Source organism: Doryrhamphus excisus, chromosome 19 (genome assembly GCF_030265055.1).
Source record: "Doryrhamphus excisus isolate RoL2022-K1 chromosome 19, RoL_Dexc_1.0, whole genome shotgun sequence".
Taxonomy (NCBI): Eukaryota; Metazoa; Chordata; class Actinopteri; order Syngnathiformes; family Syngnathidae; genus Doryrhamphus; species Doryrhamphus excisus.
Genome location: NC_080484.1, coordinates 1,045,751 through 1,064,715, shown reverse-complemented (window position 1 = coordinate 1,064,715; position 18,965 = coordinate 1,045,751). Strand labels below are relative to the sequence as shown.

The 18,965-nt window shown below is 38.8% G+C and overlaps 2 protein-coding genes across 5 annotated transcripts in view; one reads left to right on the top strand and one right to left on the bottom strand.

Moving 5' to 3' along the window:
• Window positions 1-5,160: 5,160 nt before the first annotated feature.
• On the top strand, window positions 5,161-9,270 carry cldn11a (claudin 11a). The gene is made up of 3 exons (XM_058056571.1): window positions 5,161-5,511; window positions 6,729-6,893; window positions 7,256-9,270. Exons 1-3 carry the CDS (start codon window positions 5,286-5,288, stop codon window positions 7,528-7,530), a joined length of 666 nt encoding a protein of 221 aa, XP_057912554.1. The 5' UTR covers window positions 5,161-5,285; the 3' UTR covers window positions 7,531-9,270.
• The window catches only part of slc7a14a (solute carrier family 7 member 14a), a 31,143-nt gene continuing 19,264 nt past the window's right edge, over window positions 7,087-18,965 (bottom strand). For all 4 annotated transcript variants that reach the window (XM_058056564.1, XM_058056565.1, XM_058056567.1 and 1 more), the window contains 2 exons: window positions 18,661-18,897; window positions 7,087-17,097 (listed from right to left, as the gene is read on the bottom strand). In XM_058056564.1, coding sequence (XP_057912547.1) covers window positions 16,808-17,097; window positions 18,661-18,897 — 527 coding nt within the window. In that variant the 3' untranslated portion in view covers window positions 7,087-16,807. The remainder of the gene's footprint in view (window positions 17,098-18,660; window positions 18,898-18,965) is intronic.

Sequence of the window (18,965 nt, the reverse complement as noted above, 5' to 3'; positions counted from 1 at the left end):
TTAAGCAAAAAATTGTATTCCAAGAAAAAAAATATATATATAATAATATATATATAATAATTTTACACAAGAAAAAGGAAAAATAATGTCATTTTAGTAGCATAAAGTTGAAATATTAAAGATTATTAAAGACATTTTTTAAATCGTGATATCAGAAACAAACAAAACAAGTGAAGTCATTTTAAAATTGCGTAAATAATCATAAAGTGAAAATATTTTGAGAATATTAATTACGAGAAAAAAATAGTTGATATAGTTGTAAAACAGCTAACATTTTTTTACATGAATAAAGCCAAAATATTAAGGAAAAAAAATTATTCCAACAAGAAAAAGTAATAATTTTACACAAGAACAACGCTGTGATATTAAAAGGAAAAATAATGTCATTTTAGTAGCATAAAGTTGAAATATTAAAGATTATTAAAGACATTTTTAAATTGTGATATCAGAAACAAGCAAATCAAGTAAAGTCATTTTAAAATTACGTAAATAATCATAAAGTGAAAATATTATGATAATACAAATTACGAGAAGAAAATAGTTAATATAGTTGTAAAACAGCTGACATTTTTTTACGTGAATAAAGACAAAATATTAAGGAAAAAAATTCAATAAAGTAATAATTTTACACAAGAACAACGTTGTGTTATTAAAAAAAATAAAGCATAAAGTTAACATATTGAAAAAAATTGCTTTCTTTTTAACTTGTGATATTTTGCGAAACAAAACAACAAATAATATAATAATAATAATAACAAAATAATAATAATAATAATAATAATAATAATAATAATAAAACTGCAGAAAAATGTTACAAAAAAAATTACAAAAATTTACGAGAAGAAAGTTGAAATATTTGAAAAAAAAAAAGTAATTTTACGAGAAGCCAAAAAATATGAATAGGCTTTTTCACCTATTTATTATTATTATTATTATTTGTCATATAGGTGATATAGGTGCTAATCATGCTAACACAACGCCACAGGTGTCCTGGCTGGTCCACCAGGTTTTAAGGGCAAATGACTGCATGCTGTTCACTCAATTGCTCCAATTTCCTTATCTTATCTTATCTTATCTTAGGTGACCGAGGGGAGACGTCGGTTTGAATCTGAACCAGACAGCAATAAAGGAGAATTGATTTCATATTCCGGCGCTAATTGACAAATGTGTTGTTTTTCTTCCCGCACGAGATCCGCACATCCTCTCCTTCTTTGTTAATCGGCGGGTGTGACTGAACGACTACTTGAAAAAGTAGCTATCGCCATCATCATCATCTCCCGGCTACGCGTACGTACACACACACACACACACACACACACACGGGTGAGTCATCCAATATGGCTGCCAATCAATCACAGTAGGACGCTCCATAAAAAAAACAGCTTCTTCTTCCCGTCGCTCCATCATGGCTCCTCTGCTCCTCTTCACCTCGCTGCTTGGAGATAAGTCATCCTCGGCGACAAGTACGAGCCTGGCAGCCGACCCAAACGTCTGAGTGACGGGCCTCAAGGTTCACAGACCAATTGTAGTACTTTTATATCAAACTTTCATGTCAGTACCTTTAAAAACACTTCCTTTCTGGTCTGGGGTCTTCTGGGTTTATTTTTAACAAGCATTTTGTTATTTTACCTGCTGCTACTTGTTACTAGGCAGACTTTGTTGGGCACAATTGGAGCTGCCCTACAGGCCAATGAGGCTAGCAAGCTAGGTTAGCAAGCTGGCACATAAACACATCAACAACATACTGTAACTTGGATGAGTTCCCGTGGTTTATCACAGGTCTCTGCAGCAATCTGTTGCTAGGCAAAGCTTGCGGGGCACAATTCTCGCTGCCCCATTCGCTAACGACAACAATAAACATGACATGCTTACCAGAAGAAGCATGAACACACCAACAGCTGCTCCAATGTTTTTCCTGGTTACTATGTCAACCACTTGATGCTATACAATGCTAACGGGGCACAATCATAGCTGCCCATTTGGCCAAAGAAGCTAGCTAGCTGGCACATAAACATATCAACAACATACTGTAACTTGGATGAGTTCCTGTGGTTTACCACACGTCTCTGCAGCTACCTGTTGCTAGGCGGAGCTTGCGGGGCACAATTCTCGCTGCCCCATTTGCTAACGACAACAATAAACATGACATATGTATATGTATATAACATTAGCTTGCCAGAAGAAGCATGAACACACCAATAGCTGCTTAATTGTTTTTCATGGTTATGTCAACCACTTGGTGCTATACAATGCTAACGGGGCACAATCATAGCTGCCCATTTGGCCAAAGAAGCTAGCTAGCTAGCTGGCACATAAACACATCAACAACATACTGTAACTTGGATGAGTTCGCATGGTTTATCACAGGTCTCTGCGGCTATCTGTTGCTAGGCGGGGAGCTATCGGGGCACAATTCTCGCTGCCCCATTCGCTAACGACAACAATAAACATGACATATGTATATGTATATAATGTTAGCTTGCCAGAAGAAGCATGAACACACCAACAGCTGCTCGATTGTTTTTCATGGTTACTATGTCAACCACTTGGTGCTATACAATGCTCGTGGGGCACAATTATAGCTGCCCCATTCGCTAACGACAACAATAGACATGACATATGTATATAATGTTAGCTTACCAGAAGAAGCATGAACACACCAACAGCAGCTCGATTGTTTTTCATGGTTATGTCAACCACTTGGTGCTATACAATGCTACCGGGGCACAATCATAGCTGCCCATTTGGCCAAAGAAGCTAGCTAGCAGGCATATAAACAGATCAAAAACATAACGTGGATTGGTTTCGCAGATTATGACATGACCGTGTAGCCACTTGCGGCTAGGGACAATTTGCAGGGCACAATCGTAGTTGCCCCATGACAACAATAGGCATATGCTAGTTATTGTTTGCCTACTAATTTTTGAAGTTGCCAATTTCATGTTCGGACTTGATTGACAAGTCGTGTCCGAATCTGTATGGTTAGTGTTCTATGGAAAACTAGTGTGTGGTTGGTACGCTATATTGTTAGCATGCTAGCCGTCCCGTATGGTAAAAGCTAAAGCTAAGCTTTTCGTATTCTATATTCATATTCAAAAAAATATTCATATGCTCTCCACACTCCGTCAACCATATTTGAAAACCCAGCATAACCTGCATTATTTGTTCCTGGTTTATGCGGCCGCTTGTTGCTAGGCAGACTTTGTGGGGCACAATCACCGTTGCCCCATAGCAACATTCAAATATTTTTTTTTTTAAAAAGTACATGGTAAAAAATGTCCACAACCCCCCTCATGTTCGGACATTTCCTGGACTTCTTTGCGCCTGCGGGGGGGGGGGCTTTAAATCCCATCATTTCCTTTGATGTCATCACCGCGGTTACAATCCGCGCCTCATTTGCATAATATTCCCATTCCCTTGCCGTCTTATCCCTGCTGTATCAGACAAACTGCAGTGGGAATCATAGCGGGATACGACCTAACATATTTCTGGTGTGTGTGTGTGTGTGTGTGTGTGTGTGTGTGTGTGTGTGTGTGTGTGTGTGTGTGTGTAAAGATGTATGTAACGTGCGCTACAAGCCGATGAGGTCGAGTCTAAGATGGTGTGTGTTTACACGGCCCGCCGCCCTCGCCGATCAATAACATCTATATCGTCTTTTAGTCCTGCCGGGACGCGTGTTCGGCCATGATACGCTAGCTAAAAGTCGTCAATGAACACAACACGCGTGTTATGGTAAACACGGAAGAACGGCCAATTTTGAAAACTTTGTATTTAGTAAAGCTAATTATTTTCATAAACATCAAAAACTATTTTGTGTCCGGTTAGCGTAACTTACTTTTTTCCAAAATATCGGCCAACTGAGTGTTCAATAAATCGATCTTTGTAAATCTTCAGTAAACCCAGTTTGAATTAATTTTACGTTTTTTCAGATTTTTTTAATCCATCCATTTTCAGTATTTTCAGTGTTTAAGCTTTCTTTTTATGTTATATTTTTTGTTATATATTTTTTATATTTTTTTATTTTATATTTCATTTCATCCTTTTGACAAAAATTTTAATTTTTTCCCTATTTTAGTAACAATATTTGAGACTTTTTTAAGTTATATTTATTATATTATTCAATTTTTATCAATACAATTTATTGTCTTAATTGTAGATTTTTTCTAATTATTTTTCCTTTTTTCTATTTTATTTTATCCTTTTCTCAAGATTTTGAAATTTCCCATTTTTGTCAGTGAATTGAAGTGTTTTTGTAAAAAAAAAACAATTTTCAGATTTCAATCAAGTTTAAAGTTTGTGCTTCCTTTAATATTTCAACCCTATTTTAGTAATAATATTTGAGACTTTTAAAGTTATATTTATTATATTATTCCATTTTTATCAATACAATTTATTGAATTAATTGTAGATTTTTTTCTAATTATTTTTACTTTTTTTCTATTTAATTTTATCCCTTTAACAAGATTTTGAAATTTCCCATTTTTGTCAGTGATTTGAAGTGTTTTTGTAAAAAAAAAAAAACATTTTCAGATTTGAATCCAGCTTAAAGTTTGTGCTTCCTTTAATATTTCAGGCTGGTCAGTCTCAGAGAAATGTAACTTTGATCTTGCTGCAAACATTGAAAAATAAAAATAATGTCTTCAATGATTCGATCGAATCATTCATAAACTTTGCGTGCAGTACCACCATGACCCACCAGAGGGCAGCGGCTCACACTTTGGGAATCACTGATGTAGGGTATGCTGGAGCTTTGTATAATATCCGCTGGCCTGCACCGCCCTCTGCTGGTGTTGTTGAGTACTACATTGCAATTATTAGGGAGATGAAAATAGTCTGCATGATTGTGCAAACCCGTCAATAAGTCATATTTCATAACCGTCAACCAGGCGGAATCCCAAAAGAAGCCGATTGAATTCAACTAGCTGTCATTCAATGATATTACCGTCATAAAAAAATATATTTAATGACCACCAGGTGGCGGCAGATCTTTGGAAAAAAAAAAGATGTTTTGGAGTTGATGCTTAAAAAAAGTGGGCAGTGCTTAAGGACACGGAAGTTGCCAGATTCACGCGGATGGGCTTCTGATTGGTTGAAAAGTTTGTAGTATTTTTTTTCCTGATGACTTTTTCCCGCTATAAAAACCGATGGCGCCATGAGAGGTTCCATTCTCTGGAAGGGAACACCGGAGTTGAACTCTTCCTGAGCTCAAAGTCCTGCACCGGAATAATAAGTGGAATTTTTCAGTGGATTATCTCTGCTGGATTTCTTGATTATTTTTTTTAGTCATGGCAAACTCGTGTCTGCAGCTCTTCGGCTTCCTGTGCAGCTGCCTGGGCTGGTTGGGCATGGTTGTAGCTACCGCCACCAACGACTGGGTGGTCCTCTGCAAGTACGGCCTGAACACCTGCAAGAAGATGGACAACCTGGGGGCCAAGGGGCCGTGGGCCGAGTGCATCATCTCCACTGGACTCTACCACTGCTCCACCTTCACGCAGATACTGGAGCTGCCTGGTAAAGAGAACACGCCACAGTTTTATTCCATTTGATTGGCTTCAGTTTTATTGTATTTTTATTTCTTTTTTTATATATTTTTATTTTTTATATATTTATTTCTTTTTTATATTTTGTTAGAGATATATTCTGATTTAGTAACCATATTTAAAATTTTGTAAATAATAATTTTGTTTATTTTTTCTATTTATTTTTATATTATCTCATTTATAAATTTAATTTAATTTTACATTTTATTTCATCTTTCACAAAATGTGTAATTTTGCCTCCATATATAATAACCTAATTTTGGATTTTTTAAATTATATTTAATTTTGTAGACTTTTATTTTTTAATATTATCTAACCTGTATATTTTTGTCTATTTTTGTATCATTTCAGTTTTATATTTTTATAGATTAGATTTTTTTTTCTTCTTATAAATTTCTTATTTTAACAATTATATTTTGGGATTTGAAATTATATTTTAAGTTACATATTTTTTTATATTTTATTTAATCCCTTTGACAAGATGTATAGTTTCTGTAATTTAATAACCAGAACCATTTTATATTTATGATTACTATTTTATTGTGTTTACCTTTATTTTTTATATATATGTTGTTTTTGTAATATTAAAATTTCATATTTTCATAGACTTGTTTAGTCTCTCTAGTATTCTTATTTTACTAACTAGGAAAAATCTCAAAGAAACAAACAAAAAAATTCTTTGGAATTTAATGTTATATTTTTTTCCAGTTAATTATTTTGTGTTTTATATTATCTTAATTGATTTTTTATATTAATAATTTTAGTAAATATATTTAGAATATTGAAATTATATTTCATTTGTATTTTTAATATTTTCTTAATTGTATTTTTTCAAATGATTTTTATGTTAATAATTTTAATAAATATATTTAGAATATTAAAATTCTATTTTATTTGTATTTTTAATATTTTCTTAATTGTATTTCTTCAAATTATTTTTATATTAATAATTTTAATAAATATATTTAGAATAATAAAATTATATTTCATTTGTATTTTTAATATTTTCTTAATTGTATTTTTTTCAATTTGTGTTAATATTATCTTAAGTACAGAATTTTATAGATCTTTCTTATGTGTAATTTTCTTATTTTTATGAATGAATACATTTTTGTTCCCGTGTATTTTTCAATGGAATCCATACATCCAGCATGATTTTAAAATGTGTCTAATTTTGTGTTTTTGCAGCCTACATCCAGACGACACGTGCACTAATGATCACGGGTTCGATCCTGGGCCTGCCCGCCATGGGGCTGCTACTCATGTCCATGCCGTGCATCCGCATCGGCAACGAGCCTCAGACTTCCAAGAACAAGCGAGCCGTCGTGGGCGGCGTCCTCACGCTCGTCGTTGGTAAGACTTTTGGGCCGTGACCTCCCATGACCTCCCATGACCTCCCATGACCTCCCATGACCTCCTATTCGATGGCTCCTCTGCCCCCCCCAGGGCGGACACACGCTTAAATGTTTCCTTCCATTCCACTAAGCCTCCACCCACTCATGGAAACTACCCCCCCCCCCCCACTCCGTACATTTCCACCAGCCGTTTTCCACAATAAAGTCCTAAACGCACACAGCAATATTAGCTATATTAGCTACATGAGCTACGGTATATGCGTTAGCATCACAGCATATCATAGCAACCCCCACGCTAGCATAAGCACTTTTGTTGCATTTGATGTTTTTCACTGATTCTGGTGTTTCTGTGCCCGCTAGCGCTATGTGGGGCGGTGTCCACCGTGTGGTTCCCCATCGGGGTCCACTGGGAGGAGAACCTGATGTCCTTCGGCTTCTCGCTCTACGCCGGCTGGGCGGGTGTCATCTGTTCCTTCCTGGGCGGCTGCCTGCTCACCTGCTGCTCCTCAGACTCCGCCTCCTCCCACCCGTACCGGGACAACAGCCACTACTACTATTCCAAGTCGGGCAACGCGCCGGGCGCCCCCGCGGCCGCCGCCTCGTCTGCCAACCACGCCAAGAGCGCCCACGTCTGACGACGACGACGACGTCCGAGACTTCGACACAAACCCGAGGTGGGAGTCGCCCTCCACTGTCAGCCATGTTGGTTGGATCTTTTGGGGGCGTGGCCTGTGGACTGTGGATCATCACGTTACGCGTTTTTGTTTGATTAATTAATTAATTCTTATTGTTGAATTGTTGGTGTTTTTAACTAGAAATTGTGTGGATGCTGATCGCCCCCTAGTGGCTGGGAGTTGCATATACAATTACAATAAAATGTTAAGACGCTAGTATACCCCCTAGTGGCTGGGAGTTGTATATACAATTACAATAAAACGTTGTTAAGACGCTATTATACCCCCTAGTGGCTGGGAGTTGTATATACAATTACAATAAAACGTTGTTAAGACGCTAGTATACCCCCTAGTGGCTATGAGTTGTATATACAATTACAATAAAACGTTGTTAAGACGCTAGTATACCCCCTAGTGGCTGGGAGTTGTATATACAATTACAATAAAACGTTGTTAAGACGCTATTATACCCCCTAGTGGCTGGGAGTTGTATATACAATTACAATAAAACGTTGTTAAGACGCTATTATACCCCCTAGTGGCTATGAGTTGTATATACAATTACAATAAAACGTTGTTAAGACGCTAGTATACCCCCTAGTGGCTATGAGTTGTATATACAATTACAATAAAACGTTGTTAAGACGCTAGTATACCCCCTAGTGGCTGTGAGTTGTATAAACTATTACAATAAAAATTTTAAATGCTTAGTTAAAGCGTTAAAACTCTAGTACACCCCCTAGTGGCAGTGTGTGGAAATTCGCCTGGATGTGATCGGACGCGGACGTTTCGTAAACGCTATCATCCAACGGCGATGCCATGACATGTTTTATTTTTTTTTATGACATATTATCTTTTTTTTTTTTTAAATCAAAGTAAGGTAGCCTATTTTGGTGTTGGCTATGCCGATTTGTAAAGACGGAATCTGATTGGATATTTTTGTTTTTTCCGATCTATAATCTCTCACCTTTGCGGTTACCGAAAATGTCGGAAAAATCATTTCAAACGAAAAAATATTGTTTTTGGCGTAGATGACAAGCAAGGGTTAAAAAAAAAAAAAGGGAGCTAGCCTATTTTGTTTTGGACTTTTCGCCAACCTAATTTTCTAAAAAAATTACTTATTTCTCATGTTAAAATAATTTAAAAAAATAATGTATTTTTTTCTTTAATATTTCAACACTACGCATTTTTAAATGACTTTTTTTTACCTTGTAATATTACAAGTTTTAATATTTTGACTATATTTTGTAAAATGACTAAAAATGTTTCCATCTTTAGCGCTGTAGCTTTCTTGATATTAAATAATATTTTTACAATGTAATATTTACAATAAATTTTTACAATAAAAAAACAGTAGTATTCCGCAAATGGCCCCCGGGCCGCCCTTTGGACACCCCTCCGTTAAGGTCATACAGTACCAACATTGTGTAATATATAAGTGTTTAAACAAATAAGCTAACCATCCCAAACAATTTGAGTCAAATTTCCTTGCTAGCTAGCATCCTGAAAAAAAAACGGATTTTATTTTTGAATCTGTTACGCTAAAAATGAAGTGTGATAAAAATGTAAGTGTAAATATTTATGTAATTGTGATAATACTAACTTCCTTAAATGTGATTTTTACCACCATGTTATTTTTTTGTTATTTTTTATTTTTTTTTTTCCACTTAAGAGTTCCATAAAGCGTCACGTTGTTATCAAGCGTTGTCATATCTCATATCTCATATCTCATATCTCGTTGGTAACGTTAGTCAGAGACCTTGACTGGACAAACGGGAGAGTTTGTCGAGAAACACACACACACACACACACACACACACACACACACACTCATTACATCCAGTCCTGTTAAGGAGTTGCTGGAGACAAAACGTCCTGAAATGTGCTTGGTCACCTGATTTGCTGAGTCAGTATCAAAGTGTGTAGTAGTCCTTAACACAGGATTACATAAAAACACTAATACTACTAATAATTTCCCTCAAAAGCAAACTTTGATTCTAATAGCATCGAAGGAATCAACAGCAACTGCTTTTTCTTTGGCTTTTTTGCATCCCAAAAGGAGCAGCCTGGATGTTCATGTATGAATACCATAAGCATCGCCAGGAAAAGAATATTTCATACTCGGTTATATGACAAATAATCAATATTTAATCCACAACACAATAAATAATATAAATGTAGCATGCTTTGTGTAGTAATATTATATTGTGGGTCACTAATATGGTCAAGAATATGATGACAGTAATAATTGGAGTAATGAAAAGCTTTTTCTCTTCATCTTATTTATTACTATATGCTGTGTATATATTACAAGTAATATTAGTTAGAAGTATTTAGTATTTAGCTTCAAAGCTAAGGATGTTTTGCCATTAAACAAAAAAACAAAAAGAAGACATTTGGAGTCATGTAGTGTATTAATAACACAACAAGATGCGAATAATATAATAATAAAAAATAGAAAATATTAAATAGAAAATTAAATAGAAAATTTACTAAATTGCAGCAAAATTTCGACGCAAATTTTCAATAGGAACTGAAAAACATGCTAACCGGGGCGGATGCTAACCTCCGTGCAACTGTTTCAAATGTTTTAATTAATAATTAAATGTGATTTTTTTTTTTCCATTTTGAGTTCAAAACGTCTAATAATATTTATTTAATATAAAATTAAAAATGAATAATTAATACAATTAATAAATAATAATAAATACTATCTGCTGGATGGGACAAAAAAATAAAAATAATAAATAACAATACATTAAAAAAATTGTTGTGTTTTTGTTTAGACTTGATTTTTTTGGAAACTTGAAAAGCTACCCTTTTTTATTTACTAATTTAGCGCTGAGCATTTTGTACAATGTGCTAAAAATTCTTGTAGAAATTCCGACTGGACTGTTTAGTGACAACGGGCTGGACTAGCCCACTAACTTGCTGAAGCCAGACGCCTTCCCAACGTTACTTGGTCGAGTGAAAGTTGAAAAACTACCCTTTTTTATTTACTAATTTAGCGCTGAGCATTTTGTACAGTGTGCTTAAAAATTCTTGTAAATTCACTGGACTGTGTTGTGAATGCGGACTGGACTAGCCGACTAACTTGCTGAAGCCAGACGCCTTCCCAACATTATTTGGTCAAGTGAAAGTTGAAAAACTACCCTTTTTTTTATTTACTAATTTAGCGCTGAGCATTTAGTACAGTGTGCTTAAAAATTCTTGTAAATTCACTGGACTGTGTTGTGAATGCGAACTGGACTAGCCGACGAACTTGCTGAAGCCAGACGCCTTCCCAACGTTACTTGGTCGAGTGAAAGTTGAAAAACTACCCTTTTTTATTTACTAATTTAGCGCTGAGCATTTTGTACAGTGTGCTTAAAAATTCTTGTAAATTCACTGGACTGTGTTGTGAATGCGGACTGGACTAGCCGACTAACTTGCTAAAGCCAGACGCCTTCCCAACGTTACTTGGTCGAGTGAAAGTTGAAAAACTACCCTTTTTTATTTACTAATTTAGCGCTGAGCATTTTGTACAATGTGCTAAAAATTCTTGTAAATTCACTGGACTGTGTTGTGAATGCGAACTGGACTAGCCGACGAACTTGCTGAAGCCAGACGCCTTCCCAACGTTACTTGGTCGAGTGAAAGTTGAAAAACTACCCTTTTTTTATTTACTAATTTAGCACTGAGCATTTTGTACAGCGTGCTTAAAAAATCTTGTAAAAATTCCGACTGGACTGTTTTGTGACCACGTGTTGGACTAGCCGACGAACTTGCTGAAGCCAGACATCTTTCCAACGTTACTTGGTAGAGAAAAAGCGCTTGTCTGTGAAGCATTATAGAGTGTGCATACAGGTAGCGGTGTTGCTAATAGCCTTTTCCAACCACAATTAATGACTCTATCCAAGTTTTTTTTAACACTGGTAGTCCCGCAAAACACATTAGACCTTACTGATGCTGTAACGTCGTAATGCTAACCTAATGCTAAAGCTACTTACCACTGAGAGATGTGTTGAAGTAACATTAATTGTACTGCACAATTCTTGCAACATTTTCTGAAGCCCATTCATGCACATTTCTCATATATTTTGTCATAAAATATACTCCAAGGTTCTTATGAGGACATGTTGGTTTAAAAAAAAATGTATTAATATTTTTTATTATTAAATTGCATGTATTAATTTTGTGTCTTTAACCTTTTCATCCTGCAAATAAGGGAAATAGTTGTTAAAAAAAGCAAGTATTCTTGTATTTTTTTTTAGTTTATTTGACTTTGTATTTTCAATAAATAACTTTCATCATCACAACTGAGCAGAAAAAAGTGCACCCAAGAGCCGAGTTATAACAACTTACACACATCACACACACACACACACACACACACACACACATTAAGAAGAAACCAAAGTATAGGAAAAAATCAACGCAACTTTTTTTTTTTTTACAGTTTTGTGCCAAAACTATACAGCAGACAAAAGAAGTACTGTTTGTATATTTTATGGAGATATATATATATATATATATATATGTATTTGTCAGTCGCTGCCAAAGAACACGGTGAAACAACAAGACAACAAGCACAGGAAGAACATGGCCGCCTTCTCCGGGGAATAAAACAGCTTCTTTGTGTTTGTAGTAGAATTTATAATAAAATACTTCTTCCTACTAGCGTCTAGAATCTTTCTAGAAAGGAGATTTAGCATTCTAGAGGGACTACTGTTGTTAAAAATATACTTTTATAGCTTCTAAGCATGTTGTGGGTCAACCTGCAGACAGGAAGTAGCTGTAGAAAAATACTCGCTATTATAGTTTTTTTTTTCTAGTTTTCAAAATTGTATCTTGTGCACGCAACATCCGTAGCTTGGCGTCTATAAGCTACTTTACTCGCCTAAATGGAACACTTGGATTTCAAACATTAAAATAAAATTAAAAAATCATCAAATTTTGAAGAAAGTAAACAAACATGGCCGACTTTGGCTTGGAAAGGCGAATGGGAAGAGGGTGCACATTTTTCCAAAAGTGCTAACTTCGGAAATGTACAGTATGTTTCCTGTACTAGTGTGTCCTCCGACAAAGTTTGTCTTACATCAAACGAGAATGGACTCAACCACAATTTCGTAGGATTTCTTACCAAAGGAGGCTGTGGAATTCATTTTTAAAAAATTCAATTTTTACTTGTTAATCAATCTACTAACAACTTGGTTTTCCTGGTAAAATATAGCTTTTAAATAATAGTTTTGTAAAATATAATTGCAGGACAAATATAAAAAAAATTGCATTTTTGTACTAATTTTTTACAGAATTTGCAAGTACTGTACTTGAAATTTACTTCACAGTCATACTGAGCATGTGCGCTGGACCTACAATTTTATTTACGACTTTATTTGGTGGTTAACCTTTGGTTAGCATGGCTACATTTTTTGTAATTTACTAATTTAGTGCTGAGCTTTTTGTACAAATTGCAAGCTTAATTGTTTCTAATTGTTGTTAAAATGTTTGTGCTTAACTATTTGTGCAAATTTCTCATATAATTTCATTATTTTTGATTATTCTTGAGAGAGCATACTGGTCATACTTTTTTGGCACTTCTGAGAAATTGATTATTTAGTGCTTACATTTTTGCCAAATAATTTTTTGTACTTTCATTCCTTATAAATTCTTGTTAAAAAATATAGGACAAAAGTATTTGAAGCGTAGCATTTTTGTGGCTGCTTAATTTTGTGGTCTACCTTTCGTGGGATTATTGACATGTTGGTCAAATTTTTTTGGAAACTTGAAAAACTACCATTTGTCCGAATTTACAAATTTTGTGCAACTTGCAAACATATTTTTCATACCCTGTTTTTATAATTTATTGTTGAAATACATTTGTCAAAATTATTTAAAACTTTTCATGATTTCTTTATTTTGTCGTAACTTTTTCTACGATTTCCTAATCTGATGATTAAGGTTTTTTTTTTTAGAAATGGCTCCCTTTTTTCATAAAATGCACTGCTAAATTGACAAATATACCTCAAAATTATTTTGAGCTTAACATTGTTGTGATTCTTACTTTTGTTTACTTTTCCTGTGATTTGCGACATGTTGCTAACATTTTTGGAAAACTCAGAAAACTACATTTTTCATCATTTACTTATTTAGCACTGAGCTTTTCATATAATTTGCAAATAAATTTTTGTAAAATGTCATTATAAATTCTTGTTTTATAAATATTCATCATTTAAAGAGGGTTGTTAATTTATTTAGCAAATTGCTGATTTTGGTGACAGATTTTTCATACATTTTAAAAAAATAAAATATAGCGCAAAATTCTTATGAGTACTTGTTGGTGAAAGAAAATGTTTTTGCTGACTTTCCGAAATGTTTTGTGATTTTTTTTAAATTTTGGTGCATAATGTTTTGTACAATTGGTACTGTGGTACTTATAGTACACTTAGTACAATTAGTACACTTAGTACACTTAGTACACTTAGTACACTTAGTACACTTAGTACATTCTTTACATGATGTCCCAATGAAGTTTGGTGTCAATTAATTAATTTTAAATGAACCAAAACATTTTGGTAACCTTTGGTATGATTTCCGACGGGGGGGGGGGTACTGTTGTGAGTTGCGTGTTTGGCTTGGTTCCACGTTGCGTTTCTGTTGCATCGTCATCAGCACATGCAAGTCGTCATGCATGAAGAGCATGCTTGACACACACACACACACACACACGTACACACCAACACACACATACACACATATACACAATGCAACCACACACACACACAGAAGAAGAAGAAAGATGGTGAAAGTTTACAATCCAAAGTCTTTAGTGATTATTTTTGGCTGCGTTTTGGTCTTTTGGCTGAGTTGGGAGGTGATTAAGGTACATGGGTGAAGTGTGGAAGTGTGGAAGTGTGTGGAAGTGTGTGTTTTCACTGTTTATGTGCTATGACGATGGGGGGGCGACATGGCCATGAGGTGGCGCTGTGTGATGTCATCAGAGGTAGGGTGGGGGTTCTTGTATGTGGCGTGGCATCCTTAGATTTAGTGCATTTGACAAATAAGGCTTCCCTTAAAGGGACAGTTGCAGCAAAGAGGGGCACAAAAAGGACAAGCACCCCCGACCCCCGGACCCCCGACCCCCAAGATCAACACGCCCACTCCACTTGAGTTGGTATAACCTCGGAATCGACCCCGGCAGCCTTAGCTTATGTTTTATAGTTGCGGACGTTGATGACGCATGACATGCAAGGAAGTGGGCGTGGCTACTACAAAAAAGGGGGCCGTCCAGGCAGACTACCTGACTCATGGAGGTGTCCACATATATTTTTTGGAAAGTAAAAAAAAAATTTAAAAAATCTGAAAAAATATTAATCAGAAGCCTGGCAAAGTGAGCACCCGTGACACCCACCCATATTTGATATTTGCGCCCCCTACGGGTTCCTGTGGTCCACATGGTCTAGACTTGGGCCTTGCAGGTCAGATGGGAATGTGGAAGGAAAAAACATGTCTGATGTCCCCCATTTGGGGACCAAACAGGTAGGGGGGCGGGGGGTATTAACAGGAAGCCAACTCTAAGGTGTCTGTTGCATGTCTGATGTTTTTTTTTCTTATAAATTTTGCATCCCAACATAAATTGCCCCCAGGGTGACTGACCCCCAGGGGGGGCCATGCACCAAAAAAAAAGACAACAAATTTTCCTGCTGCTATTTCTCCTTCTTCCAAAGTGTTGCCCACGGATACGTACCCCCACATGTCAACATGATTTCCTTCTCTCCTATTTTTTGTTTTAAATCTTGCGCCCCCCAAAAATCTGCCCCCAGGGTGACCACTCCCGCAGTCCCAAGTAAGGAGATTTAGGGGGACCCATGTGGCTGAGGATTTTGTTGAAATTCTACAACATCTGACAAATAAATATTCTGCTATGATTTCATTTTTTTTTTTTAAGTCGCCCCCAAATTTGGCCCCCGTATTTAAATAGTTAAGTATTTAGCCTTACGGACCACCGAAGTTCATGATTAAAAAATACAGACTAATCTGCATTTCACCTTTATGTTGCAACACTAGTATACATATTTTTTTTAAACTTGCACCCTCCAAAATATGGTGAGCGTCCCCCCCGTCCCCCGACCCCCCGTCCCCGCGTCCCCACGTTCATTTCAATTCTACCAACAACCAACAAATAATGATTCTGCTACTATTGACTTTGAAAATGTGGCCCCAAATTTATGAGGTGAGCACCCCCCAAATTTATGTCCCTGGGTGAACACCCCCCCCCCCCCCACATAGCCTTAAGGACCACCATAGTAAAAACAACATGCCGACAAGTAATATGAAATAATAATAATACATATTTTTTTGGGATTCTATGTTCTGATTTTCTATGGTTCTATCAGCCGTGGGCCCCTAGAATCGTGGGCACTTGTGCCCCCCTTGTCGGGGGCTTCGTCCAAAACTCCATGTGGACAAAAGACTTGGAACAAAAACTTCCAATACGTTCGATTGTTTGGCTTAGATTGGACGACACACAAGTTCTAAATGGAATGGATGAATGTTTAGAACGCTGGCTAATGCTAATGCTAATGCTAATGCTGGTATTATGACTTGAAGTTTGGGGGGGTGAGGGGGGGGCATCCAGTTAAGAAGACCAAACTGCAACCAGGAAGCAGCAAGAAAGGCATGCATGCGGAAAAAGGAGCCAACGTGCAGACAGGAAGGACCAAACAAAGCAGAACTTGGAGAACTTGGAGAAGAAAAGCGAGGAGGAGGACGGACATGAAAACGGTCAAGTTGTGCACAAACGGAGAAACACGATAAGAACATGAAGAACATGAAGGCACTAATCGCAAGCACGGATCCGAGAAGAAAATGTGAGAACATTCCTATCTTGTCCTCAGTCCTTCCGGGCGAGATGTTTGGGACGTGTGACCAACGCGAAGACGTTGATAAGACGTCTTTTCGGGACGTTGTGGAGCGTCGCTTCATTCCCAGTCAGGCGCTTATCTTTTGATATGTCTGCACTTTCCTATCTGCGGTTTTCATGGGGGGGTCGGGAACGGGGGGGCGGTGTCACGGATCGGTATGAGCTTCCATTTTAGGTTGTTGAAAGCAAGCAGTGAAGAAAGAAGGGAGTGTGATAAAGGTGGGTGGGGGGGGGCACACCGACATGCTGGCATGCACACGTCATCCCGTCACCCGCGCCAACCCCGCCCCCCAAGGGTGCAGACAAGGCAGTACATTGGTGATGAGCCCCTCCCTTTCAGAAGTCCACGGCGGCTTCGTCATCGGCCTGGTTAGGTACGACGGCCCTTTTTACGGGGGTCCCGGTGCTCTCCGGTACCGCCTCAGGGGCGCGTCCAGGGACTGACCCCGCGTCCGGCGTGTCCCAGGCGTCGCCGGCGGGCGGGTAGAAGTCATCGTCAAATCCGCAGAAGCCCTCGTCCACGCCTTGGTCGTAGCGCTGGTAGGTGGAGGCGTGGACCTCGTTCTCCCTGGCCGTGATCTCCAAGGTGCTGTTCCACATCCCGTAGCCAAAGTAGATCAGCACGCCTGCAGCGAAACCAACATGGCGTTCAGCCCACCCTCGGCGAGTCACCGTAATCCTAAGTAGGCGTGGACTCAGTCGGGAGGGCATTGGTTTCCATTTCATATAATAACTCTTAGAATAACTTTTAGAATAACTCTCGGGTCTCCAAGCCTCACAGCTTGGAGACCCGAGTTCAATTCCACCCTCGGCAATCTCTGCGTGGAGTTTGCATGTTCTCCCTGTGCATGCGTGGATTTTCTCCGGGTATTCCGCCCCCCCCCCCACATTCCAAAAACATTCTAGCTTAATTAGCGACCCCAAATTGTCCATAGGTATGAATGTGAGTGTGAATGGTTGTTTGTCTATATGTGCCCTGGGATTGGCTGACCACCAGTCCAGGGTGTACCCCGCCTTACGCCCGAAGACAGCTGGGATAGGCTCCAGCACCCCCCCCCCCCCCGCGACCCTCGTGAGGAAAAAGCGGTAGAAAATGAATGAATGTTTTTTTTCAGGCTGCACAGTGGATGAGTGGTTAGTACGCAGGCCTCACAGCTTGGAGACCCGAGTTCAATTCCACCCTCTGCAATCTCTGCGTGGAGTTTGCATGTTCTCCCCATGCATGCATGGATTTTCTCCGGGTATTCCGCCCCCCCCCCCCCCACCCCCACCCCCACCCACATTCCAAAAACATGCTAGCTTAATTAGCGACCCCAAATTGTCCATAGGTATGAATGTGAGTGTGAATGGTTGTTTGTCTATATGTGCCCTGTGATTGGCTGGCCACCAGTCCAGGGTGTACCCCGCCTCTCGCCCCAAGACAGCTGGGATAGGCTCCAGCACCCCCCCCCCGGCGACCCTCGTGAGGAAAAAGCGGTAGAAAATGAATGAATGAATGTTTTTTTTCAGGCTGCACAGTGGATGAGTGGTTAGCACGCAGGCCTCGCAGCTTGGAGACCCGAGTTCAATTCCACCCTCGGCAATCTCTGTGTGGAGTTTGCATGAATGGATTTTCTCCGGGTATTCCGGTCCCCCCCGCACCCCCCCCACCCCACCCCACCCCACCCCCACCCCCATTCCAAAAACATGCTAGGTTAATTAGCCACTCCAAATTGTCCATAGGTATGAATGTGAGTGTGAATGGTTGTTTGTCTATATGTGCCCTGGGATTGGCTGGCCACCAGTCCAGGGTGGACCCCGCCTCTCGCCTGAAGACAGCTGGGATAGGCTCCAGCATACCCCCCCCCCCCCCAGTGAGGAAAAGCGGCATAGAAAATGCTGCAAGGCTGCACGGCGACCGAGCAGTTACAGCTAGGAGACCCGAGTTCGATTCCACCCTCGGCTATTTCTCTGGGTATTCCGGTTTCCTCCCCCATTTCCAAATTGTCCATAGGTATGAATGTGAGTGTGAATGGTTGTTTGTCTATATGTGCCCTGGGATTGGCTGGCCACCAGTCCAGCTGGGATAGGCTCCAGCACCCCGGCCCCGGTGAGGATAAGCGCTAGGAAATGAATGAAGGTCCGGAGTTGTGGAGCCCCCTACTGGTTCCCGTGGAAACGCGGCGTGCCAAAAGACGGGAAGGACTCACCCACGAGACACCAGACGGAGAAGCGTATCCAGGTGATGGCGGACAGTTTGAGCATGAGGTAGATGTTGACCAACATGGCGGACGCGGGCACGAAGGGCACGCAGGGCGCCATGTAGGGCAGCCGCTTGGGGTTCTCGGGCTGCTGCAGAATGATGACGATGAGCAGGGCGATGAAGACGATGAAGAAGATGAGCAGGAGCAGGGCCCACCAGCGACCTTCAGCGATGCTGCTCGCTCCTGGGAAAGAAAGCCCAATCAACGGGTCTGATTTGGCAGGATGAAACACTTAAAGAACTTAAAGCCGC